Raw genomic sequence first — 22,792 nt, 5'->3', positions numbered from 1 at the left:
TCCCCAGCAGGTAATTGCTGGGTCGTAGGGCAGATCTATTTTTAACTCTTTGAGGAACTTCCACACAGTTTTCCAGAGTGGCTGCACCAGGTCACATTCCCACCAACAGTGTAAAAGGGTTCCAAAAAGGCCTTTGTTTATAACTTCAGAAGTGTTAAAATTCACCAGATTGACTATGGAAAATGTCAGTAGGCTATATTCCAATCACTCAAGGACACCCTCTGTGCTCCAGACAACATCAACTCCTTTATTCCTACTGTTCTCTTAACACATAATGTCCCTCACGCCTTCTGCCCCTGTCCTGCCATGGCTCACATTCCTCCTACTCCCTTCCCTGCACCTCCCACTCTGTGCCCTGCACTGCCTTCTGAGAAATTTCTCTCCTAGAGGATCAGCACTAATGCCATCTTTGCCTTTCTTAATACTGTTGTTTTAGAACTAAATATCATATTGGCATATTGTATTTTGTACTGCTGTTCAGGGGGCATCCCTTTTTCTTGTGGGGACTTCCCTAGGAATCTATCAAGGTTTTCTACTCAGATTTTAGATTCTCATAGAGAAGGGCAAGGCTTTCAGTTTTATAGTTCTCCTTTCACCACCTTTCCTTAACTAAATCTAAGATGTAGTATTAAAAAAAAAAAAAACTAGAAGAGATATGAGAATTGACTACACACTCACTGGAAGGGAAAAAATGAAAAGACAGTCCACATTAAAAGTTGGCAAGAATGGGATTCTCCTGCATTGCCAGTGAGAATACAAAACAGTACAGCCTCTTTGGGAAAGAAATAGACTATTTCTTATGGAATTAAATTTATAACTACCATGAGACTCGGTCCTTCTACTCCTTGGTAATTGCAGAAAGGAAATGAAAACATATGTCCACGGGTGGGGCCAGATGGTGCAGGAGTAGGGGTCCTCACCTCACCTGGCCCCACCAACTCACCTGGGCAAAAAGGAAATGGAAAGGAGCTTCTTCTCAGAAAGGTCTGTTGGCATCTGACTGTGTCCATGGAGCAAAACCAGCAGTTTTCATCAAATAGGTGGTGCCTGTTTGGGAAAGTCATTCAGGGCCAGGCCCCATCCTAGGGTCTTCCACTGCACTGCTGTGTTGCCTTTGGGTGCAGAGACTTCCCCAGAGGCCTGCCCAGCCTGGGAGTCCTGCACAGAGGCCTCAGGGCTATGGCACATAGCTGATTATCAGCCCCACCTGGGCTGCTTTTTTTTTTTTTTTTAACAACACATAAGGAAGCATTTATTTGAGGTTTAACATGAAATCATACAAATAAAATTTGTATAAACACAAATCCACATCGAGTCATAACACAGATAGCAAAAGACAAAGTAAAAACAAAGGAAACTAATTGGCGGCTATATACATTGGACACGGTTGTGTCTTGTACACTAGAAAGTCTTTTACAAAATAATCATCTTAGATCAACAGAAGACCAATCTTCAATGTCGTCCTGCAAGATGGGTTAACTTTAAGCAATCTCCTCCTGTTTTCTCCAATGTCCTCCTTTAGTATGGCTGGTAATTGTTTTGGTGATTGCCACCGCCTCTAGACGCCTTGCCGTAAGTGCTCTGTTGGCCACTGTAGTCTGCATATCCCTGTCCATATCCATAGTTCCCATAGTTATACCCAGTATAATCACAGCCGCCATAGCCACTATAGTTTTGATCACCACCATAGGCACTATTGTAATTTCCATATCCTTGATCATAATAGTTATCCTTGGTTCCAGTTTTGGCCCTGACCTCATCCACGACCCCTAGTACCACCTCGTCCACTAGCTGCAGCACCTCTTCCTCCTTTTTGTTGTTGCTGTTGCTGCCTATGTACCTCTTTGGGTTGTGCAACTTTGATTTCACACTTCCCAGAACCAATTTGATGATATCTGCTTTCTAACAGTTTCTTTACTGGCTCTTCATCTGTATAGGTAATAAAACAAAATCCTCTTCTTTCATTTGTTTTTGTATCCATGGGAAGTTCAATATTTTCAATCTCTCCAAAGGCTCCAAAATATTCTTTAATTTGTTCTTCGGAAGTATCTGGGCTCAATCCACCTACACCTACGAATCTGACCTGAGATTTAAAGAGAGAACAGCTGGAACACTACAGAGAGAAGGGTTTTCACTTCTAACAAGGTAAGAAGGACGAACAAAAATAAATAAAAAAGAATCAAGTGGGAGAGGGGCACCAAGAGGAACTGGACTAAGGCCAGGTGGGCAAGAGCCTGGGGGACAGGAAAGCCCAGCCCCAGAGAAGTGGGAATTTTAAAAATCCCCCATGGATTCTTCCCTGATGGAAAAATGCTCAGCAGGGAAATCAGGCAGAACCGCAGGAGGGGCAGTGAAGCCTCCAGTCTCCCGGGGTCACTAATAGAGAAAGTGTGCCCAGGGGACAGAGCACCGCACACCACTGGCGGATCTCAGTAAAGGGCTGGAATGCACCCCGGTGGGGTGTTAGAAGAAGCCGATTGGTCAGGCGGGGGCTCCAGGCAGAGGGTTCTGGACCCTGCTGCCTTTGGGAGCCCTGACCCTGGGAGCCAATTCCAGCAGTACAGGCCCCGGATCCCAGGGCACCGAGTGGACACAGCCCATGATCCTGTGCACTTGTGACTGGTGGAGGAAGGGAGGGCACATGACAGTGAGGACTCTCCTGCCACCAGTCACCCCCAGGCTGTGCAGGTCAGCACCCCTGCTGCGGGAGCATCTAGGCCAGTGTGGACCGGGAGACTGCAGTAGTTACTGGGGGAGCTGACTCCAGGGATGGAGACCTGGCAACCACCAGTCTTGTTCCTTCTGGTGTCACCATATGCGTGGGAGAGGCAGGGCTGCCAGGGAACAGAGGCCTCATGGGGTAAACAGCTCCCATTGAACTCAGCATCAGGGGGCCGGGCATCTCCCCAGGTACACACAACTGAGAGTCAGAACAGCAGGCCCCTCCTCCAGAAGACCAGCTGGAAGAACAGGGGAAGAGAAAGTTCTTGACCAAGCAACACTGGAAAGCTCCAGGGGAAGTTGAGGGATTTACAGTATATAGAACCAGAAGGTACCCCTCCTTTACCCCCCTTTTTCCAGTATCACTCCTTTTTATATCAGACTATAAATTTCCAATTTTTTTCTCTTTTCCCATCTTACCTACAATATTTAACCAGCTGTTCATTTTTAAGATTCTTCCTTTTTGATTTTTATATTTCTGCAATTACAGGTCTTAGATATATTTTCCACTTCTAGGTTTCGTTAACATACTCAACTTAACTTTGGGAGATATGCAAGATGTGTTTGTTTTGTTTTGTTTTGTGTTTTTTGTTTTCCCTGCCTCATTTGGTTCTACAATGGCAGAAGTAAATACCTTCTAAAACATGAACTAGCATGCACCCAGAACCAAGTGGAATACTGTGCTGGTTCATTCTGTGAGATTATATTCTCTCTTCATTCCCACTCTACCCCTTTTTTAAATCTCATTTATGTTTTGGGGGTCAATGTTGGGGCTTTCTACAAGTATTTCTCCTTGTATAAATTTGGGACTCAGCATCTTCTAACATACAGAACTTAATATATTCAGAACCAAGAGGATTACCCTCTAGGACCCCTCAGGTAGACTAAATTCTCCTTCCACTACAATTTCATCACCACCACCATCTTCCAGGCCCCACCCTTTTTTCCTCTTTGCTTTTGCTTTTTTTTTTTTTTTTTTTTTGGAGGGGGGTATTTTCTTCTTTTTTATTTTTCTTTTTTCCTTCTTCTTTGGGATTTTTGGCCTTTTATTTTATTATTTTTAAAAAATTATTTTACACTTTAGTGGTCGTTTGTTTTACTTCATTCTGATCTTTGTTTTCAATATCTGGTCTCTGGCATCATCAGAAACATCTAGGGTGAAATGTACTTAGGTTGTGGTTGATATTCTTGATGCAGCCCACTCATACAGCCACTCTGCACTGAGCAAAATGACTAGAAGGAAGAATTCAGCACAAAAGAAAGAATCAGAAACAGTACTCTCTGCCACAGACTTACAGAATTTGGATTCTATAATTTGGATTACAATCTGATGTGAGAAAGCCAATTCAGAAGGACAATTATAAAGCTACTTGGTGGCTCTGGAAAAAAGCAGAAAGGATACAAGAGACTTCATAACTGCAGAATTCAGATCTAATCAGGCCGAAATTAAAAATCAATTAAATGAGATGCAATCAAAACTAGAGGTCATAACAACTAGAATTAATGAGGTGGAAGAAAGAGTGAGTGACATAGAAGACAAGTTGATGGCAAGGAAGGAAGCTGAGGAAAAAAGAGACAAACTTTAATTGTTTGTCTCTTTGTCAATTGTTTGTCACCAGGAAAGGTTAAAGGAAATAAATGATAGCCTCAGAAGGAAAAAAAAAATCTATGTATAATTGGGGCTCCAGAGAGCACCAAGAGGAAAGAGGGCCAGAAAACATATTTGAACAAATCATAGCTAAGAACTTCCATAATTTGGGGAGGGAAACAGGCATTCAGATCCAAGAGATAGAGAAACCCCCTAAAAATCAATAAAAAAACGTTCAACACCTCAACATTTAATAGTGAAACTTGTAAATTCCAAAGATGAAGAGAAAATCCTTAAAGCACCAAGAGACAAGACATCCCTAACTTATATAGGGAGAAATATTAGATTAACAGCAGACCTCTCCACAGAGACCTGGCAGGCAAGAAAGGGCTGGCAGGATATATTCAGGGTACTAAATAAGAAGAACATGTAGCCAAGAATACTATATCTAGCAAGGCTCTCATTCAGAAGGAGAGAGAAAGAGCTTTCAAGATAGACAGAAACTAATAGAATATGTGACCACCAAACCAGCTCTGCAAGAAATATTAAGGGGTACACTGTAAGAGAAACAGGAAACCCAAAGAAATAATCCGCAAAAACGTACTTAATAGGTATTATGAAGACACTAAATTAATATCTTTCAATAGTTACTCTGATGTGAATGGGCCAAACAATCACATCAAAAGATGCAGGGCTTCAGACTGGATAAAAAAACAAGACCTATCTATATGCCCATCTAACAGGAGACTCATTTTAGACCTAAGGACACCTCCAGCCTGAGAATGAAAGGTTGGAGAACCATTTACCGTTCAAATGGTCCTCAAAAGAAAGCAGAGGTAGCAATCTTCATATCAAATATATTAAAGTTTATCAGGAAGACTGGAGTAAGACATGATGAGGGACACTGTATCATACTTAAAGGGTCTATCCAAGAAGACCTAATAATCATGAATATTTATGCCCCTAATGTGGGAGCTGCAAATCATCTCAATCAATTAATAACCAAAGTAAAGAGATCCTTAGATAATAACACACTAATGGTAAGAGACTTCAACATGGCACTTTCTGCAAATGACAGATTTTCTAAGCACAACATCACTAAAGAAACAAGGGCTTTAGATGATACACTGGACCACGTTGATTTCACCAATATATATATACAGAACTGTGAATCTGAATGCAACTGAATACACATTCTTCTCAAGTGCACATGGAACTTCCTTCAGAATAGACCATATACTGGGTAACAATAAGGACTCAACCAATCCCAAAAGATTAGAATTATACCCTGCATATTTTCAGACCATAATGCCTTGAAACTAGAACTCAATCACAAGAAGAAATTTGGAAGAAACTCAAACAGGTGGAGGTTAAAAGCATCATGCTAAAAGATGAATGGATCAACCAGTAAATTAGAGAAGAATTAAAAGATTCATGGAAACTAATGAAAATGAAGATACAACAGTTCAGAATCTTTGGGATACAGCAAAAGGATCTTAAGAGGGAAATACATTGCAATACAAGCACCCCTCAAAAAATTGGAAAAAAATTCAAATACACAAACTAACCTTGTACCTGAAGGAACTGGAGAGAGAACAGAAAATAAAACCTACACCCAGCAGAAAAAGAGTGTTAAAGATTCGGGCAGAACTCAATGAAATAGAGACACGAAGAACTGTGGAACAGATTAACAAAACGAGGAGTTGGTTCTTTGAAAGCATTAATAAGATAGATAAACCATTAGCCAGCCTTATTAACAAGAAAAGAGAAAAAATTCAAAATAATAAGATTATGAATGAGAAAGGAGAGATCACCACCAAAACCAAATAAAAACAAACGATTTCAAAAACTTATTATGAGCAGCTGTATGCCATAATATCGGAAACCTAGAAGAAACGGACACATTTCTGGAAACCACAAACTATCAAAACTGTAACAAGAAGAAACAGAAAACCTAAAAAGGCTGATAATCAGGGAGGAAATGGAAGCAGTCATCACAAACCTCTCAAGACACAAAAGTACAGGGACAGATGGCTTCCCAGGATAATTCTATTAACGTTTATAGAAAAACAATACCTATTCTACTACAGCAGTTACGGAAGATAGAAAGGGACGGAATATTTCCAAACTCGTTTTATGAGGCCAGCATCACCTTAATTCGAAAACCAGAGAAAGACCCCAGCAAAGGGGTGAATTGTAGACCAATATCCCTGATGAACACAGATGTATAAATTCTCAACAAGATACTAGCCAATAGGATCCAACAGTATATTAAGAAGAATATTCACGATGACCAAGTGGGATTTATCACCGGGGTGCAAGGTTGTTTCAACACTCATAAAGCAATCAAAGTAATAGAACATAGGATAAAGAGAAAAAACAAGAACATTATGATCCTCTCAATAGATGCAGAGAAAGCATTTGACACAATACAGCGTCCATTCCTCATCAAACTCTTCAGAGTGTAGGGATAGAGGGAACTTTCCTCGACATCTTAAAAGCCATCTACGTAAAGCCCACAGCAAATATCATTCTCAATGGGGAAGCACTGGGAGCCTTTCCCCTGAGATCAGGAACAAGACAGGGATGTCCACTCTCACCACTGCTATTCAGCATAGTATTGGAAGTCCTCGCCTCAGCAATCAGACAACAAAAGGAAATAAAAGGCATTCAAATTGACCAAGAAGACGTCAAACTCTCCGTCTTTGCAGATGATATGATACTGTACATGGAAAACCCAAAAGACTCGACCCCAAGATTGCTAGAACTCATACAGCAATTCGGCAGTGTGGCAGGATACAAAATCAATGCCCAGAAATCAGTGGCATTTCTATACACTAACAATGAGACTGAAGAAAGAAATTAAGGAGTCAATTGCATTTACAATTACATCCAAAAGTATAAGATACCTAGGAATAAACCTAATCAAAGAGGTAAAGGATCTATACCCTAAAAACTACAGGACACTTCTGAAAGAAATTGAGGAAGACGCAAAGAGATGGAAAAATATTCCATGCTCATGGATTGGAAGAATAAATATTGTTTAAATGTCTATGTTACCCAGAGCAATTTACAGATTCAGTGCAATAGCTATTAAAATACCATGGACTTTCTTCAGAGAGTTGTAACAAATCATCTTAAGATTTGTGTGGAATCAGAAAAGACCCCGAATAACCAAGGGAATATTGAAAAAGAAAATCAGAGCCGGGGGCATCACAATGCCAGATTTCAAGCTGTACTATAAAGCTGTGATCATCAAGACAGTGTGGTACTGGCACAAAAACAGACACATAGATCAATGGAACAGAACCCAGAAATGGGCCCTCCACTCTATGGTCAACTAATATTCCACCAAGCAGGAAAGACTATCCACTGGACAAAGGACAGTCTCTTCAATAAATGGTGCTGGGAAAATTGGACAGCCACGTGCAGAAGAATGAAACTAGACCACTCTCTTACACCAGACACAAAGATAAACTCAGAATGGATGAAAGATCTAAATGTGAGACAACAATCCATCAAAATCCTAGAGAACACAGGCAACACACTTTTTGAACTTGGCCAGAGCAACTTGTTGCAAGATTGACCTATGAAGGTAAAGGAAACAAAATTAAAAACGAATTATTGGGACTTAATCAAGATAAAAAGCTTCTGCACAGCAAAAGAAACAGTCAACAAAATTAAAAGACCACCCACAGAATGTCATTTGCAAATGACCTACCAGATAAAGGGCTAGTATCCAAGATAAATAAAGAACTAATTAAACTCAATAGGAAAGATACATACAATCTAATCATGAAGTGGGCAAAAGACATGAACAGACATTTCGCTGAAGGAGTCCTACACATGGCCAACAAGCACGTGAGAAAATGCTCTGCATCACTGGCCATCAGGAAAATACAAATCAAAACCACAATGAGATACCACCTCACACCAGTGAAAATGGTGAAAATTAACAAGACAGGAAACAACAAATGTTGGAGAGGATGTGGAGAAAGGGTAATACTCTTACACTTTTGGTGGGAATGTGAACTGGTACAGCCACTCTAAAAACTGTGTGGAGGTTCTTCAAAGAGTTAAAAATAGAGCTACCCTATGACCCAGCATTTGGATATCCAGGGATTTCCCTCAAAGATATAGATGCAGTGAAAAACTGAGACACCTGCACCCCAATGTTTATAGCAGCAATGTCCACAATAGATAAACTGTGAAAGGAGCCTTGGTGTCCATCGAAAGATGAATGGATAAAAATGTGGTCTATAAATACAATGGGATATTACTCAGCCATTAGAAAGGATGAATACACACCATTGCTTTGACATGGATGGAACTAGAGTGTATTATGCCGAATGAAGTAGTCAATCAGAGAAGGACAGACCCCATATGGTTTCATTCATATGGGGAATATAAAAAATAGTGAAAGGGATTAAAGGGAAAAGGAGAGAAAATGAGTGGGAAAAATCAGAGAGGGTGATAAAACAGGAGAGTCTCTGAACTCTGGGAAATGAACAAGGGGTAGAGGAAGGGGAGGTGGGCAGGGTGATGGGGTACTGGATGATGAGCAGTAAGGGGGACACTTGACAGGATGAGCACTGGGTGTTATGTGTTGGCAAATCGAACTCGAATTTAAAAATATAAAATTAATAAATACATACGTACATAGATACAACCTATTGGAATATAGAAAATATTGAAAATTAAAAGATTGCTCATTAAAAAAAAAGAAAGAAGGAAACATATGTCCACACAAACTGTAGATAAGGTTCATAGCAGCTTTTACATAAATAGACCCAACTGGAGACAATACACAATTCATCAACTAGTGAACGAGTAAACAAATTCTGTATTCATACAATAGAATCCTTGTTATTTTATTTTTCATTTTTTAAAAACATTTTTTATTGGAGTTCAATTTACCAACATTTAGCATAACACCGAATGCTCATGCTGTCAAGTACCCCCTCAGTGCTCAACACCCCCCAAAAAACAAATGCAAAGGTAAAGAAAAAGAAAAACAGAGATAGGGGCAAGCTAAGAAACAGACTCTTAACTATAGAGAACAAACTGATGGTAACCAGAAAGGAGTTGGGGGTTATAGGTGAGATAGATGTGCATTTATTGTTTTTATTTTATTTTATTTTTAAATTTTTATTATTGGAGTTCAATTTGCCAACATATAGCATAACACCCAGTGCTCATACTGCCAACTGCCCCCCTCAGTGCCCAACACCCAGTCACCCCAACCCCCTGCCCACTTCCCCTTCCACTACCCCTTGTTCGTTTCCTGGAGTTAGGTGTCTCTCATGTTTTGTCATCCTCACTGATATTTTCACTCATTTTTCTCTCCCTTCCCTTTATTCCCATTCACTAATTTTTATATTCTCCAAATGAATGAGACCATATAATGTTTGTCTTTCTCCGATTGACTTACTTCACTCAGCATAATACCCTCCACCTCCATCCACGTCGAAGCAAATGGTGGGTATTTGTCGTTTCTAATGGCTGAGTAATATTCCATTGTATACATAGACCACATCTTCTTTATCCATTCATCTTTCGATGGACACCGAGGCTCCTTCCACAGTTTGGCTATTGTGGACATACCTGCCGTAAATATCAGGGTGCAGGTGTCCCGGCGTTTCACTGCATCTGTATCTTTGGGGTAAATCCCCAACAGTGCAATTGCTGGGTCATAGGGCAGAACTATTTTTAACTCTGTGAGGAACCTCCACACACTTTTCCAGAGTGGCTGCACCAGTTCACATTCCCACCAACAGTGCAGGAGGATTCCCCTTTCTCCACATCCTCTCCAACATTTGTGGTTTCCTACCTTGTTAATTTTCCCTATTCTCACTGGTGTGAGGTGGGATCTCATTGTGGTTTTGATTTGTATTTCCCTGATGGCCAGTGATGTGGGGCATTTTCTCATGTCCTTGTTGGCCATGAATATGTCTTCCTCTGTGAGATTTCTGTTCATGTCTTTTGCCCATTTCAGGATTGAATTGTTTGTTTCTTGCTGCTGAGTTTAATAAGTTCTTTATAGATCCTGGAAACTAGCCCTTTATCTGATACGTCATATGGAAATATCTTCTCCCATTCTGTAGGTTGTCTTTTAGTTTTGTTGACTGTTTCTTTTCCCTTGCAGAAGTCTTTTATCTTGATGAAATCCCAATAATTCATTTTTGCTTTTGTTTCTCTTGCCTTCATGGATGTATCTTGGAAGAAGTTGCTGTGGCCAAGTTCAAAAAGGGTGTTTCCTGTGTTCTGCTCTAGGATTTTGATGGAATCTTGTCTCACATTTAGATCTTTCTTCGATTTTGGGTTTATCTTTGAGTATGGTGTAAGAAAATGGTCTACTTGCAGTCTTGTGCATGTGGATGTCCAATTTTCCCAGCACCATTTATTGAAGAGATTGTCATTTTTCCAGTGGGTAGTCTTTTCTCCTTTGTCAAATATTAGTTGTCCATAAAGTTGAAGGTCCACTTCTGGATCCTCTATACAGTTCCATTAATCTATGTGTCTGCTTTGATGCCAGGACCACATGTCTTGATGACCACAGCTTTGTAATACAACCTGAAATCTGGCATTGTGATGCCCCCAGTTATGGTTTTCTTTTTTAATATTCCTCTGGCTTTTCGGGGTCTTTTCTGATTCCACACAAATCTTAAGATGATTTGTTCCAACTCTCTGAAGAAAGTCCATGGTATTTTGATAGGGATTGCATTAAACGTGTAAATTGCCCTGGGTAACATTGACATTTTCACAATATTAATTCTGCCAATCCATGAGCATGGAATATTTTTCCATCTCTTTGTGTCTTCCTCAATTTCTTTCAGAAGTGTTCTGTAGCTTTTAGGGTATAGATCCTTTACATCTTTGGTTAGGTTGATTCCTAGATATCTTATGCTTTTGGGTACAATTGTAAATGGGATTGACTCCTGAATTTCTCTTTCTTCAGTCTCATTGTTAGTGTATAGAAATGCCACTGATTTCTGGGCATTGATTTTGTATCCTGCCACACTGCCAAATTGCTGTATGAGTTCTAGCAATCTTGGGGTGGAGGCTTTTGGGTTTTCTATGTAGAGTCTCATGTCATCTGCAAAGAGGGAGAGTTTGACCTCTTCTTTGCCAATTTGAATGCCTTTTATTTCTTTTTGTTGCCTGATTGCTGAGGCTAGGACTTCCAGTACTATGTTGAATAACAGTGGTGAGAGGGGACATCCCTGTCTTGTTCCTGATCTTAGGGGAAGGGCTCCCAGTGTTTCCTCATTAAGAATGGTATTTGCTGTGGGCTTTTTGTTGATGGCTTTTAAGATGCTGAGGAATGTTCCCTCTATCCCTACAGTCTCAAGAGTTTTGACCAGGAATGGATGCTGTATTTTGTCAAAAGCTTTCTCTCCATCTATTCAGAAGATCATATGCTTTTTGTTTTTTCTCTTGCTGATATAATCAATCACATTGATTATTTTACGAGTGTTGAACCAGCCTTGCATCCCGTGGATAAATCTCATTTGGTCATGGTAGTTAATCTTCTTAATATACTGTTGGATCCTATTGGCTAGTATCTTATTGAGAATTTTTGCATCCATGTTCATCAGGGATATTGATCTGTAATTCTCCTTTTTGGTGGGGTCTTTGTCTGGTTTTGGAATATGGTGATGCTGGCCTCATAGAACGAATTTGGAAGTGTTCCATCTCTTTCTATCTTTCCAAACAGCATTAGTAGAATAGGTATGGTTTCTTCTTTAAACGGTTGATAGAATTCCTTAGTAAAGGCATCTGGCCCTGGAATTTTGTGTCTTGGGAGTTTTTAATGACTGCTTCAATTTCCTCCCTGGTTATTGGCCTGTTAGGGTTTTGTATTTCTTCCTATTCCAGTTTTGGTAGTTTATGGCCTTCCAGAAATGTGTCCATTTCTTCTAGATTCCCTAATTTATTGGTGTATAGCGTCTCATAGTATGTTTTCAAAATCGTTTTTATTTCCTTGGTGTTGGTAGTGATCTCTCCTTTCTCATTCATGAGTTTATTAATTTGAGTCTTCTCTCTTCTTTTTAATAAGGCTGGCTAATGGTTTATCTATCTTATTAATTCTTTCAAAGAACCAACTCCTGGTTCTGTTGATCTGTTCCACAGTTCTTCTGGTCTCGATTTCGTTGAGTTCTGCTCGAATCTTTATTAACTCTCTTCTTCTGCTGGGTGTAGGATCTATTTGCTGTTTTTTCTCTAGCTCCTTTAGGTGTAAGGTTAGCTTTTGTATTTGAGTTCTTTCCAGTTTTTGGATGGATGCTTGTGTTGTGATGTATATCCCCCTCAGGACTGCTTTTGCTGCATCCCAAAGACTTTGAACAGTTGTATCTTCATTCTCATTAGTTTCCATGAATCTTTTTACTCTTTGCCTAATTTCCTGGTTGACCCTTTCATCTTTTAGCGGGATGGTCCTTAACCTCCACTTGTTTGAAGTCCTTCCAAACTTCTCTCGATGAACACTGAGGCTCTCCCACAGTTTGGCTATTGTGGACATTGCTGCTATAAACATCGAGGTGCAGTGTCCCGGCATTTCACTGCACCTTTATCTTTGAGGTAAATCCCTAGCAGTGTAATTGCTGGGTCGTAAGGCAGATCTATTTTTAACTCTTTGAGGAACCTCCACACAGTTTTCTAGAGTGGCTGCACCAGTTCACATTCCCACCTACAGTGCAAGAGGGTTTCCCTTCCTCCACATCCTCTCCAACATTTGTGGTTTCCTGTCTTGTTCATTTTCACCATTTTCACTGTTGTGAGATGGCATCTCATTGTGGTTGACTTGTATTTCTCTGATGACCAGTGATGTGGTGCATTTTCTCATGTGCTTATTGGCCATGTCTATTTCTTCTGTGAAAGCTCTTGTTTCTTTGGAGATGTTGTGCTTAGAAAACCTATTGATTGTAGAAAGCGCTATATTCAGGTCACCAAGTTTAAGTGTATTATTATCCAAGTATATCTTAACTTTGGATTTTAATTGATTGATATAATTGGCAGCTCCCACATTCGTGGCATAAATATGAGTGATTGTTAGGTCCTCTTGTTGGATAAATCCATTAAGTATGATATAGTGTCCCTCTTCATCTCTTCCCATTTTCTTTCGGTTAAACTTTAATTCATCTGATATAAGGATGGCTACCCCTGCTTTCTTTTGAGGGTCATTTGAATGGTAAATGGTTCTCCAACCTTTCATTTTCAGGCTGTACATGTACTTACATCTAAAATGAGTCTCTTGGGGATCCTTGGGTGGCGCAGCGGCTTAGCGCCTGCCTTTGGCCCAGGGCGCGATCCTGGAGACCCCAGATAGAATCCCACGTTGGGCTCCGGTTGCATGGAGCCTGCTTCTCCCTCTGCCTGTGTCTCTGCCTCTCTCTCTCTCTCTCTCTCTCTCTGAGACTATCATAAATAAATAAAAATTAAAAAAAATAAAATAAAATGAGTCTCTTGCCAAGACAACAAATAGATGAGTTTTGCTTTTTCATCCAGTCTGAAACCCTGCGCCTTTTGATGGGGTATTAAGCCCATTCACGTTCAGAGTTACTATTGAAATATATGAATTTAGTGTCATCATGATACCTAATCAGTCCCTGTTTTGTGTATTGTTTCCTTGGACTTCCTCTTTCTTTTTTTAGAGTCTCCCATAATATTTCTTGCGGAGCCAGTTTGGTGGTCACATATTCTTTCAGTTTTTGCTATCTTGCGAGCTCTTTATCTCTCCTTCTATTCTGAATGAGAGCCTTGCTGGATAATGTATTCTTGGCTGCATGGTCTTCTAATTTAGGACCCTAAAGATATCCTGCCAGCTCTTTCTGGCCTGCCAGGTATCTGTGGAGATGTCTGCAGTTATCTTAATACCTCTCCCCATAAAGGTTATGGATTTCTTGTCTCTTGCTTCTTTAAAGATCTCTTTATCTTTGGAACTTACAAGTTTCATTATTAAATGTGGAGGTGTTGAGCGGTTTTTATTGATTTTAGGTGGGATCTCTCTATCTCCTGGATCTGGATGCCACTTTTCGCTTCCCAAGTTAGGGAAGTTCTCAACTATGATTTGTTGAAATACATTTTCTGGACCTCTGTCCCTTTTGGAGTCCTCGGGAACCCCAATTAAATATAGATTTTTTCCTTCTGAGGCTGTCATTTATTTTCCATATCCTGTCCTCATATCAGATCTTTTAATTGTTATTTTTATGTTTTCATCAGCTTCCTTCCTTGCCATCAACTTGTCTTCTATGTCACTTACTCATTCTTTTTCTTTGTTAACCTTGTTAGGACTTTCAGTTTTGATTGCATCTCATTTAATTGATTTTTAATTTTGGCCTGATTTGATCTAAATTCTGCAGTCATGAAGTCTCTTGAATCCTTTATGTTTTTTTCTGGAGCCACCAGTAGCTTTATAATTGTGCTTCTGAATTGAGTTCCTGACATTGAATTGTTATCCGAATTTTGTAACTGTGGAAGAGAGGAGTGTTTTTGATTCTTTTGTGGTGAGTTTTTCCTTCTAGTCATTTTGCTCTGTGTAGAGTGGCCAAAAACAAGTTGTACTGGAAAAACAAGAAAAATAGAGGAAAAAAAGGAAAAAAATTGGGGGGGGGGGTCATTGGTAGTTTGGGGGAAACAAACAAAACAAAAAATAAGGGGGAGTATCCTCTGATTCTGTATACTGTAAATCCCTCAACTTCCCCTGGAACTTTCCAGTGCTGCTTGGTTAATAAATTGTTTTTCCCCTGTCCTTCTAGCTGGTCTTCTGGGAGAGGGGCCTGCTGTGCTGATTCTCAGGGGTGTGCACCTGGGGGAGCTGCCCAGCCCTCTGCCAGGTGCAGTGCTGTGAGCTGTTTATCCTGTGAGGCCCCTGCTCAGTCCCAGGTACAAGGTGACACCAGGAGGAACAACAATAGTGGCAGCGGCCAGCTCCCCATCCTGGAGTCAGCTCCTGCAGTAACTACCGCAGCTCTCAGTCTGTAGGGGCCTGGATGCTCCAGGGGCTGCGGGTGCTGATCTGCACAGCTCAGGGCCATGGGTGCTAGGAGCGTCCTCGCTGTCCTGTGTCCTTCCCACCTCTGCCCATCCCAGGGGGACTGCCGAATCTTGGGCTCTGTCCCCCAGCGCCCTGGGCTCTGGGGCCTGCACAGCTGGAATCATGCTCCTGGGGCCGTGCAGCCCCCTCTGTGTGGAGCCGCTGCCGGAGCTGTGGCGAGAGCTGCTCCTGGGGCCCCGTCCGGCGTCCACTCTAGCCCTTTAGGTTGCTCGGCCGCGGGGTGTGACACGCTCTCCCCCAGGGCGCAGGTTCTCTGTTAGTGCCTCTAGGTGCCTGAGAGCATCCCTGCCCCTCCTGGGATCCTGCCCGAGCTCCCTTTGAGCGCCTTTCCGTCTGGGAAGATTGGTAAAGCTCCTGCTTTTCCTGGACTGTGCTTTCCTGTCCTGGGGCCCTTAGCCCGGCTCCTCGCCGGGGCCCCTCCCCTTTGGATGCTTTTTTATTTACTTATTTATTTTTTCCGTTTTCCTACCTTGATAGAAGCACAAACTCTTCTCACTGTAGATTTCCAGTTGTTCTCTCTTTAAATCTCACACCGAATTCGTAGGTTTTCAGGATGATTTGAAAGTTATCTAGGTAAGTTGGTGGCAACAGGTGACTCGGGGACCCTACTCTTCTGCCATCTTGCTCCGTCTCAATAGAATCCTTTTTAGCAGCAAAATTGTGCACACTACTGATGTACACAACACAAAAGTGTGCATGCCATATGATTCCATGTATATGAAATTCTAGAAAATGCAAATCTAACCATAGTGAAAAGATATTAGATTTGGTGTTACCTGGGCTTGGAGGTAGTGAATTAACTGCAAAGTGGCAAAAGAACATTTTGGAGTGATAAAAACATTCTTTATCTTGACTGGGTGGTGGGTACACAGATACTATTAGTCTAAATTCACGGATCTCTTCCTTTAAAATGAGTGCTTTTTATTCTGTGAATAATGATACCTCAATACAGTTGATTTTAGGAGAGTGCCTCCATTGGGTTTGCTGTTTTGTTGGCTCTCAGATGGTTCCATTTTGATGGAACTCCTGAGAACCCAGGATTAGCAGGGGGAATGAGAAAACTAAATGTTATGTCCCAGTATAGGCTAGGTCTTCATTTAATTTTTACAGATATCTTGTGAGCTGCTTTCCAGAGTAGAATCTGAAGTTCAGAGTTTTGGTGTCTTATTCCATATCAAACCTGAAAAAATAGTATATTCAGGTTTCACACCAAGAGTTTGCTTAAATCCAAATCTCTTGCTTTTATTTAATGGAGTCCATTTTCTCCAGAAGAGGCTGGTACAGTGATGGCTGCAGAGGGAGGACATCCACCAGAGGTTGTCTATACTGTTCTCCCTGCAGTTAGTTATATGGTAAGGAAAGTGCATGAAGAACCACACCTGTTTGGGTAACTGGCATTGTTGTTGGCTTTACCCCAGACAATGCAGGACCTAGAATCCAGGTGAGGTAATGTGAATGAAACTAAAAGAAAAGATCTCTTCTTCAACAGATAGGTCCATTGCAAGACAACCCTACGTGGGAGTCCTTGGACATGGCGAGTACTTAATAAACAATGAATGAATGTCCAGATGAGCTGACTAGAATAGGAAAATAAGTATAGGCAGTAAGCTCAGAGAATTTACAGATGTTTAGAGAAGTCACCTTCATATAGGACAGTTCAGAGATTTGCAGGGCTGCCTTGCACATGGACCACACAGTGGCCTGAGGCAGAGAGATGCAGCCTGGCTGAGATGGAGGAGTACTTTGCCTCCACTCCACAAGAAAAGGGAAAAAGTTTCCTGAAACAGAATGAATAAATATGAAGCAAACTCCCTCCCCTCCCCACCGCCACACAAACCTACTTCTGCTGTTTGAGTTAATAACAAATAAATTTCATAGTAACTTTTTAGAAATGGGAATTACATCTGTACCATTCAGCTTTAAAAGCCTCTCCAAAAAGGGCTGCTTAAGGCTAGAGGGTTATTACACATTCTAGCTGTCAGATACAAAGAATGCCACATCCTTCCCTTTAATGAAATATATCCCAATAATTATACCCAAAAGTATAAAATAAAAGTCAACTTCATGTCCTAAGGAAATAGGTTATTCCCCATGAAACAAGGATGGCAGCAAAGTAATTGTAAAATCCACACTGTCTGTTGGAAGAGCAATTAAAAATTATCTTCGAGGGACACCTGGGTGGCTCAGCAGTTGAGTGTTTGCCTTCGGGTCATGTCGTGATCATGGGTTTCTGGGATCAAGTCCTGAATCGGGCTCCCTGCAGGAAGCCTGCTTCTCCCTCTGCCTGTGTCTTTGCCTCTATGTGTCTCTCATGAATAAATAAATAAATAAAATCTTTAAAAATTAAATTATCTTTGTGATTGAAAAAATAGCATGCTTCCACAATTCCAAAGCCATCTTTTTCTCCAGCATTTTATTTTGGGGACATGTCTTATCAGTGATCTATGCATTTTTTGGAGATCTTTTTTCTTTGTTTTTTTTTCCCCCTTAAAAGCTTTAAGTACATTATATTCCATCACATTATTAGTGAGCCTAAGAAATGAGAAAATAAAATGCACAACACCCCTGCCCCAGGCATAATCGTGGGGTTTCTGTCATGCTCTGTCCTCTTCTCATCTGGCCTCTCCTCCTCTCCCCTCTCCCCTTTCTGCAGTAGAATAGAAATCATGCTTATAAAACAAACTTCTTAAAAGACTTATTTCACTATAAGGCAAAGGAGGGAAATTAAATTTAGGGCAGAAGTCTTAACATTTTTTTTTCCTCTTGGAAAGCACCTCCAGGGTTAAGCTTTACAGGGCAGGTCCAGGCCCTGGTTTGATAAATGAGTTTGACCAAGCAGAGCATCACTCCTTGCTAATTAGTTCATAGGAGGCAATACTGTATTTAACTCATGTTTTACTCATTCTGGTAGGGAAGGAGACATTAGAGAAAGAGTAGGAGAAGCCAATCAAGAAAGAACAAGGGAGCCAGGAGGACCCCAGCAGCACAGTGGCAGGCAGGTCTCAAGGAGAATGTAGCCAGCTCAGGCCTAGGGCTATGGCATTGGTTAGTGGTTTTTATTTATTAAAAATATTTTACTTTCTCTTTAAATACTCAAACAATGAATGAATAAAGGCTTGTTTTATGAAATTTAAATGACAATTTTAATGTGAGTTCGGCATTTCAAAGAATTGTTTGTGGAATGTGGAATGAATAAGTGGTCAAAGGCAGGGAAGCACATCTCTATGGCAGGCTCAGAAAATGGATCAAGTTCTTTGACAAGGCTGGAGGATACCTGTAGGCAGGTGGGGGCCTGGGGAAAGTCAAGTCATCAAGATGCTGTCTGCAAATGTGAGAATCATCTCTACCTCAGAGGAGAGTGGCTTGGCAATCTGGAGAAGGGAGCTACACCTCAAAGCTACTAGTTGTATGTAAGTAAGTGATGTAGTCAAATAGAGAACCATGACACCTCTGTACAGCCCTCATCTACACAGAGAGAGTCATACTAGGATTATTACCATTCAGCATGCTGGCCAATTTAATAAGATTTGAAGGTTTTTCAAGAGACAGTTGGTAAAACTTTCCAATTTTGCTTATTATATTCTCAGAGGACTAAAAGAAGCATGTCTTCATAGTGATGCTGTGGTGGAGGGCCATTTGTTACTCCAAACTTCAAGGAGCATGCCCCAGATTGGGAAAACATGACTGAGCATTCAGTGGAAAGGTAATCCATGGATCTAGCATGTTCCATGAAGAGATAGCCCCAGGAGCTTCAGGCATCTCTCCTAGAGCGTAGTCTACTCTGAGATGCTTCCAGAACGAAGAGTCTGCACAGAAACCATGCATCTAAGGATGCTAATCAATTTATTTTTTCCTCTCCAAGTGATTGTGGCTCTAACAAAAATCTGAAAACTTTGATTAGCTATTTCATTTAAATGTGGGTTTTCCTGAGTGGCTTACACATGCCCTATAATGGCAGACAGTAGAGACCCCAGAAAGGTAGTTACTAAAAGTTGTCCTTCACCCAGATTCAGTTTTATGGATAGGGGCCCATTCATTAGTGAGATTCAGATTCCAGCAGCTGATCCTTGCTCTTGGGAGGACCCAATGACTGGCCTTATTTCAGGCCCTGGTGGGATTCCTGAAGAACTGTGTACACTGTAGATACTAGTAAATCAAGCCTTTGAAATTATTCTCTTTAAAGAAATTTTAGGGGTGCCTGGGTGACTCAGTTGGTTAAGTGTTGGCCTTAAGCTCAGGTCGTGATCCCAGACATGAGTCAGGGGCCTCTGCTCAGTGGGAGTCTGCTTCTCACACTCCCTTTGACCCTCCCTACCCACCACTCACACTTGCTCACGTTCTCTCTCTCTCTTCAAATAAATAATTAAAGCAACCTTTAAAAAAATAAAGAAATTGTATATTTTGGATAATGCCTCTTACTTTATTGAATAAGTTTCAATCCCTCCCTTATAAGTTGTGAGCTCTTGGTACCCCAGGACACCTTTCATGTGCCTTGATATTGGCCAGTGGTTTTCGCCTCATCTCTTTTCCTGTCTTTCTTGGGCCAGCAGGAAAATGCTGCCTGGAAGCAAGACTCTCTTCTCATTTTTTTTCCAAGTTTGTCTGCAAGCCTATCCAGGCAAGGCTCTGTTCCACCATGAGTAAGAAATAGCCAATATTAGTGCTTATGGTGTCACATGGGTCTGGTTGGCATAACAGTCTATGTTAAGTGACTCCAAAATTCCCACATGCACACACATACGCACACATTTCTACGTGCCATGCTCTCATATCTGCAGGGAAGTGGAGCCTAAATTCCTAATTTGGTAGGCTGTATATACATACCTCCTCACAACAATGGCTATGTTAGTCTAGGTTCTGCAGAGAAACAGCATTAATAGAATGCATATAAACAGGGTTTTCTAATAAGCTGTTAAATCAAATGTGCAGTAATGTTATTTTCCTGTCTTCCTAGTTCACAGTCAGAAAACAGCCACAGACTTGAGTCGTAGAGTACTGAAGGAAAAGGTAGATCATACCAAAGTCAGAATATATTTGTGAATAGGGGGTAAGCAAAGACATTTTTAAAAAAAAACATCAAATACAAAAACTATAAGATGAAAACTTGATACATCTAACAACATGAAACTTCATGATTTTGCCTTAAAAATAAAACACCAGAAATAAAGTTACCATATGGTGACACAGTAACTGAAGACATTTACAAAGCCAAAAAACAAAAAACAAAAAACAGAAAAACCAACAACTACAGGAGATAGAGACTTTATTTTTAAGACAGAGGCATAAATTACGCATTTCCTTGTTTTATTCCTGAAAATTTTCTGAAAAGCAGCCAGGAGAATGAGGAATGAAAATACAAACTCTACCTTCAGTAAGCCAAGGGAACGCAAACCACTCCTAAATTGCAGGTGGTTAGAAATGCCACTGAGAGTGGTAGATATAAGACAGGGACACTTTGAGGGAATGCAGAGGAAGGATGCTTAGTGGCTGGGCTAAAAATTAGCAGAGAAAGTAAATGTAAAGCTGAGAGGCATACCTAGAAGTTTAAAACTCCTTGGATGTTGCAGCCTGAGGAGAGTGTATTTTTTTTAATAATAAATTTATTTTTCATTGGTGTTCAATTTACCAACATACAGAATAACACCCAGTGCTCATCCCGTCAAGTGCCTCCCTCAGTGCCCCTCACCCATTCACCCCACGGCCCGCCCTCTTCCCCTTCCACCACCCCTAGTTCGTTTCCCAGAATTAAGAGTCTTTATGTTCTGTCTCCCTTTCTGATATTTCCAACCCATTTCTTCTCCCTTCCCTTATATTCCCTTTCACTATTATTTATATTCCCCAAATGAATGAGAACATACACTGTTTGTCCTTCTCCAACTGACTTACTTCACTCAGCATAAGACCCTCCAGTTCCATTCACATCGAAGCAAATGGGGGGTATTTCTCGTTTCTAATGGCTGAGGAATATTCCATTGTATACATAAACCACATATTCTTTATCCATTCATCTTTCAATGGACACCCAGGCTCCTTCCACAGTTTGGCTATTGTGGCCATTGCTGCTAGAAACATCGGGGTGCAGGTGTCCCGGCGTTTCACTGCATCTGAATCTTTGGGGTAAATCCCTAGCAGTGCATTGCTGGGTCATAGGGCAGGTCTATTTTTGAGTCTTTGAGGAACCTCCACACACTTTTCCAGAGTGGCTGCACCAGGTCACATTCCCATCAACAGTGCAGGAGGGTTCCCTTTTCTCCTCATCCTCTCCAACATTTGTGGTTTCCTGCCTTGTTAATTTTCCCCATTCTCACTGGTGTGAGGTGGTATCTCATTGTGGTTTTGATTTGTATTTCCCTGATGGCCAGTGATGCACAGCATTTTCTCATGTGCGTGTTGGCCATGTCCATGTCTTCCTCTGTGAGATTTCTCTTCATGTCTTTTGCCCATTTCATGATTGGATTGTTTGTTTCTTTGCTGTTGAGTTGGATAAGTTCTTTATAGATTTGGATACTAGTCCTTTATCTGATAGGTAATTTGCAAATATCTTCTCCCATTCTGTAGGTTGTCTTTCAGTTTTGTTGACTGTATCCCTTGCTGTGCAAAAGCTTCTTATCTGGATGAAGTCCCAATAGTTCATTTTTGCTTTTGTTTCTTTTGCCATCGTGGATGTATCTTGCAAGAAGTTACCGTGGCTGATTTCAAAAAAGGTGTTGCCTGTGTTCTCCTCTAGGATTTTGATGGAATCTTGTCTCATATTTAGATCTTTCATTCATTTTGAGTTTATCTTTGTGTATGGTGCAAGAGAGTGGTCTAGTTTCATTCTTCTGCGTGTGGATGTCCAATTTTCCCAGCACCATTTATTGAAGAGACTGTCTTTCTTCCAGTGGATAGTCTTTCCTCCTTTATCGAATATTAGTTGACCATAAAGTCCAGGGTCCACTTCTGGGTTCTCTCTTCTGTTCCACTGATCTATGTGTCTGTTTCTGTGCCACTACCACACTGTCTTGATGACCACAGCTTTGTAGTACAACCTGAAATCTGGCATTGTGATGCCCCCAGCTATGGTTTTCTTTTTTTAAATTCCCCTGGCTATTCGGGGTCTTCTCTGATTCCATACAATCTTAAAATAATTTGTTCTAACTCTCTGAAGAAAGTCCATGGTATTTTGATAGGGATTGCATTAAACGTGTAAATTGCCCTGGGTAACATTGACATTTTCACAATATTAATTCTGCCAATCCATGAGCATGGAATATTTTTCCATCTCTTTGTGTCTTCCTCAATTTCTTTCAGAAGTGTTCTATAGTTTTTAGGGTATAGATCTTTTACCTCTTTGGTTAGGTTTATTCCTAGGTATCTTATGCTTTTGGGTGCAATTGTAAATGGGATTGACTCCTTAATTTCTCTTTCTTCAGTCTCATTGTTAGTGT

General features: G+C 40.8%; 1 protein-coding gene across 1 annotated transcript; it reads right to left on the bottom strand.

The window, feature by feature from the left end:
• Nucleotides 1-1,409: 1,409 nt before the first annotated feature.
• LOC121479026 (heterogeneous nuclear ribonucleoprotein D-like) lies at nucleotides 1,410-16,898 on the bottom strand. Its single transcript, XM_041734539.1, is given in 3 exon segments — nucleotides 1,410-1,729; nucleotides 1,731-2,083; nucleotides 16,881-16,898. Coding segments are annotated over 3 exon segments (582 nt in total). The 3' UTR covers nucleotides 1,410-1,518.
• Between the last annotated feature and the right edge of the window lie 5,894 nt (nucleotides 16,899-22,792).

Source organism: Vulpes lagopus, chromosome 19 (genome assembly GCF_018345385.1).
Source record: "Vulpes lagopus strain Blue_001 chromosome 19, ASM1834538v1, whole genome shotgun sequence".
Lineage (NCBI taxonomy): Eukaryota > Metazoa > Chordata > Mammalia > Carnivora > Canidae > Vulpes > Vulpes lagopus.
The sequence above is the reverse complement of the archived record's forward strand: the minus strand, read 5'-3'. Positions and strand labels throughout refer to the sequence as shown.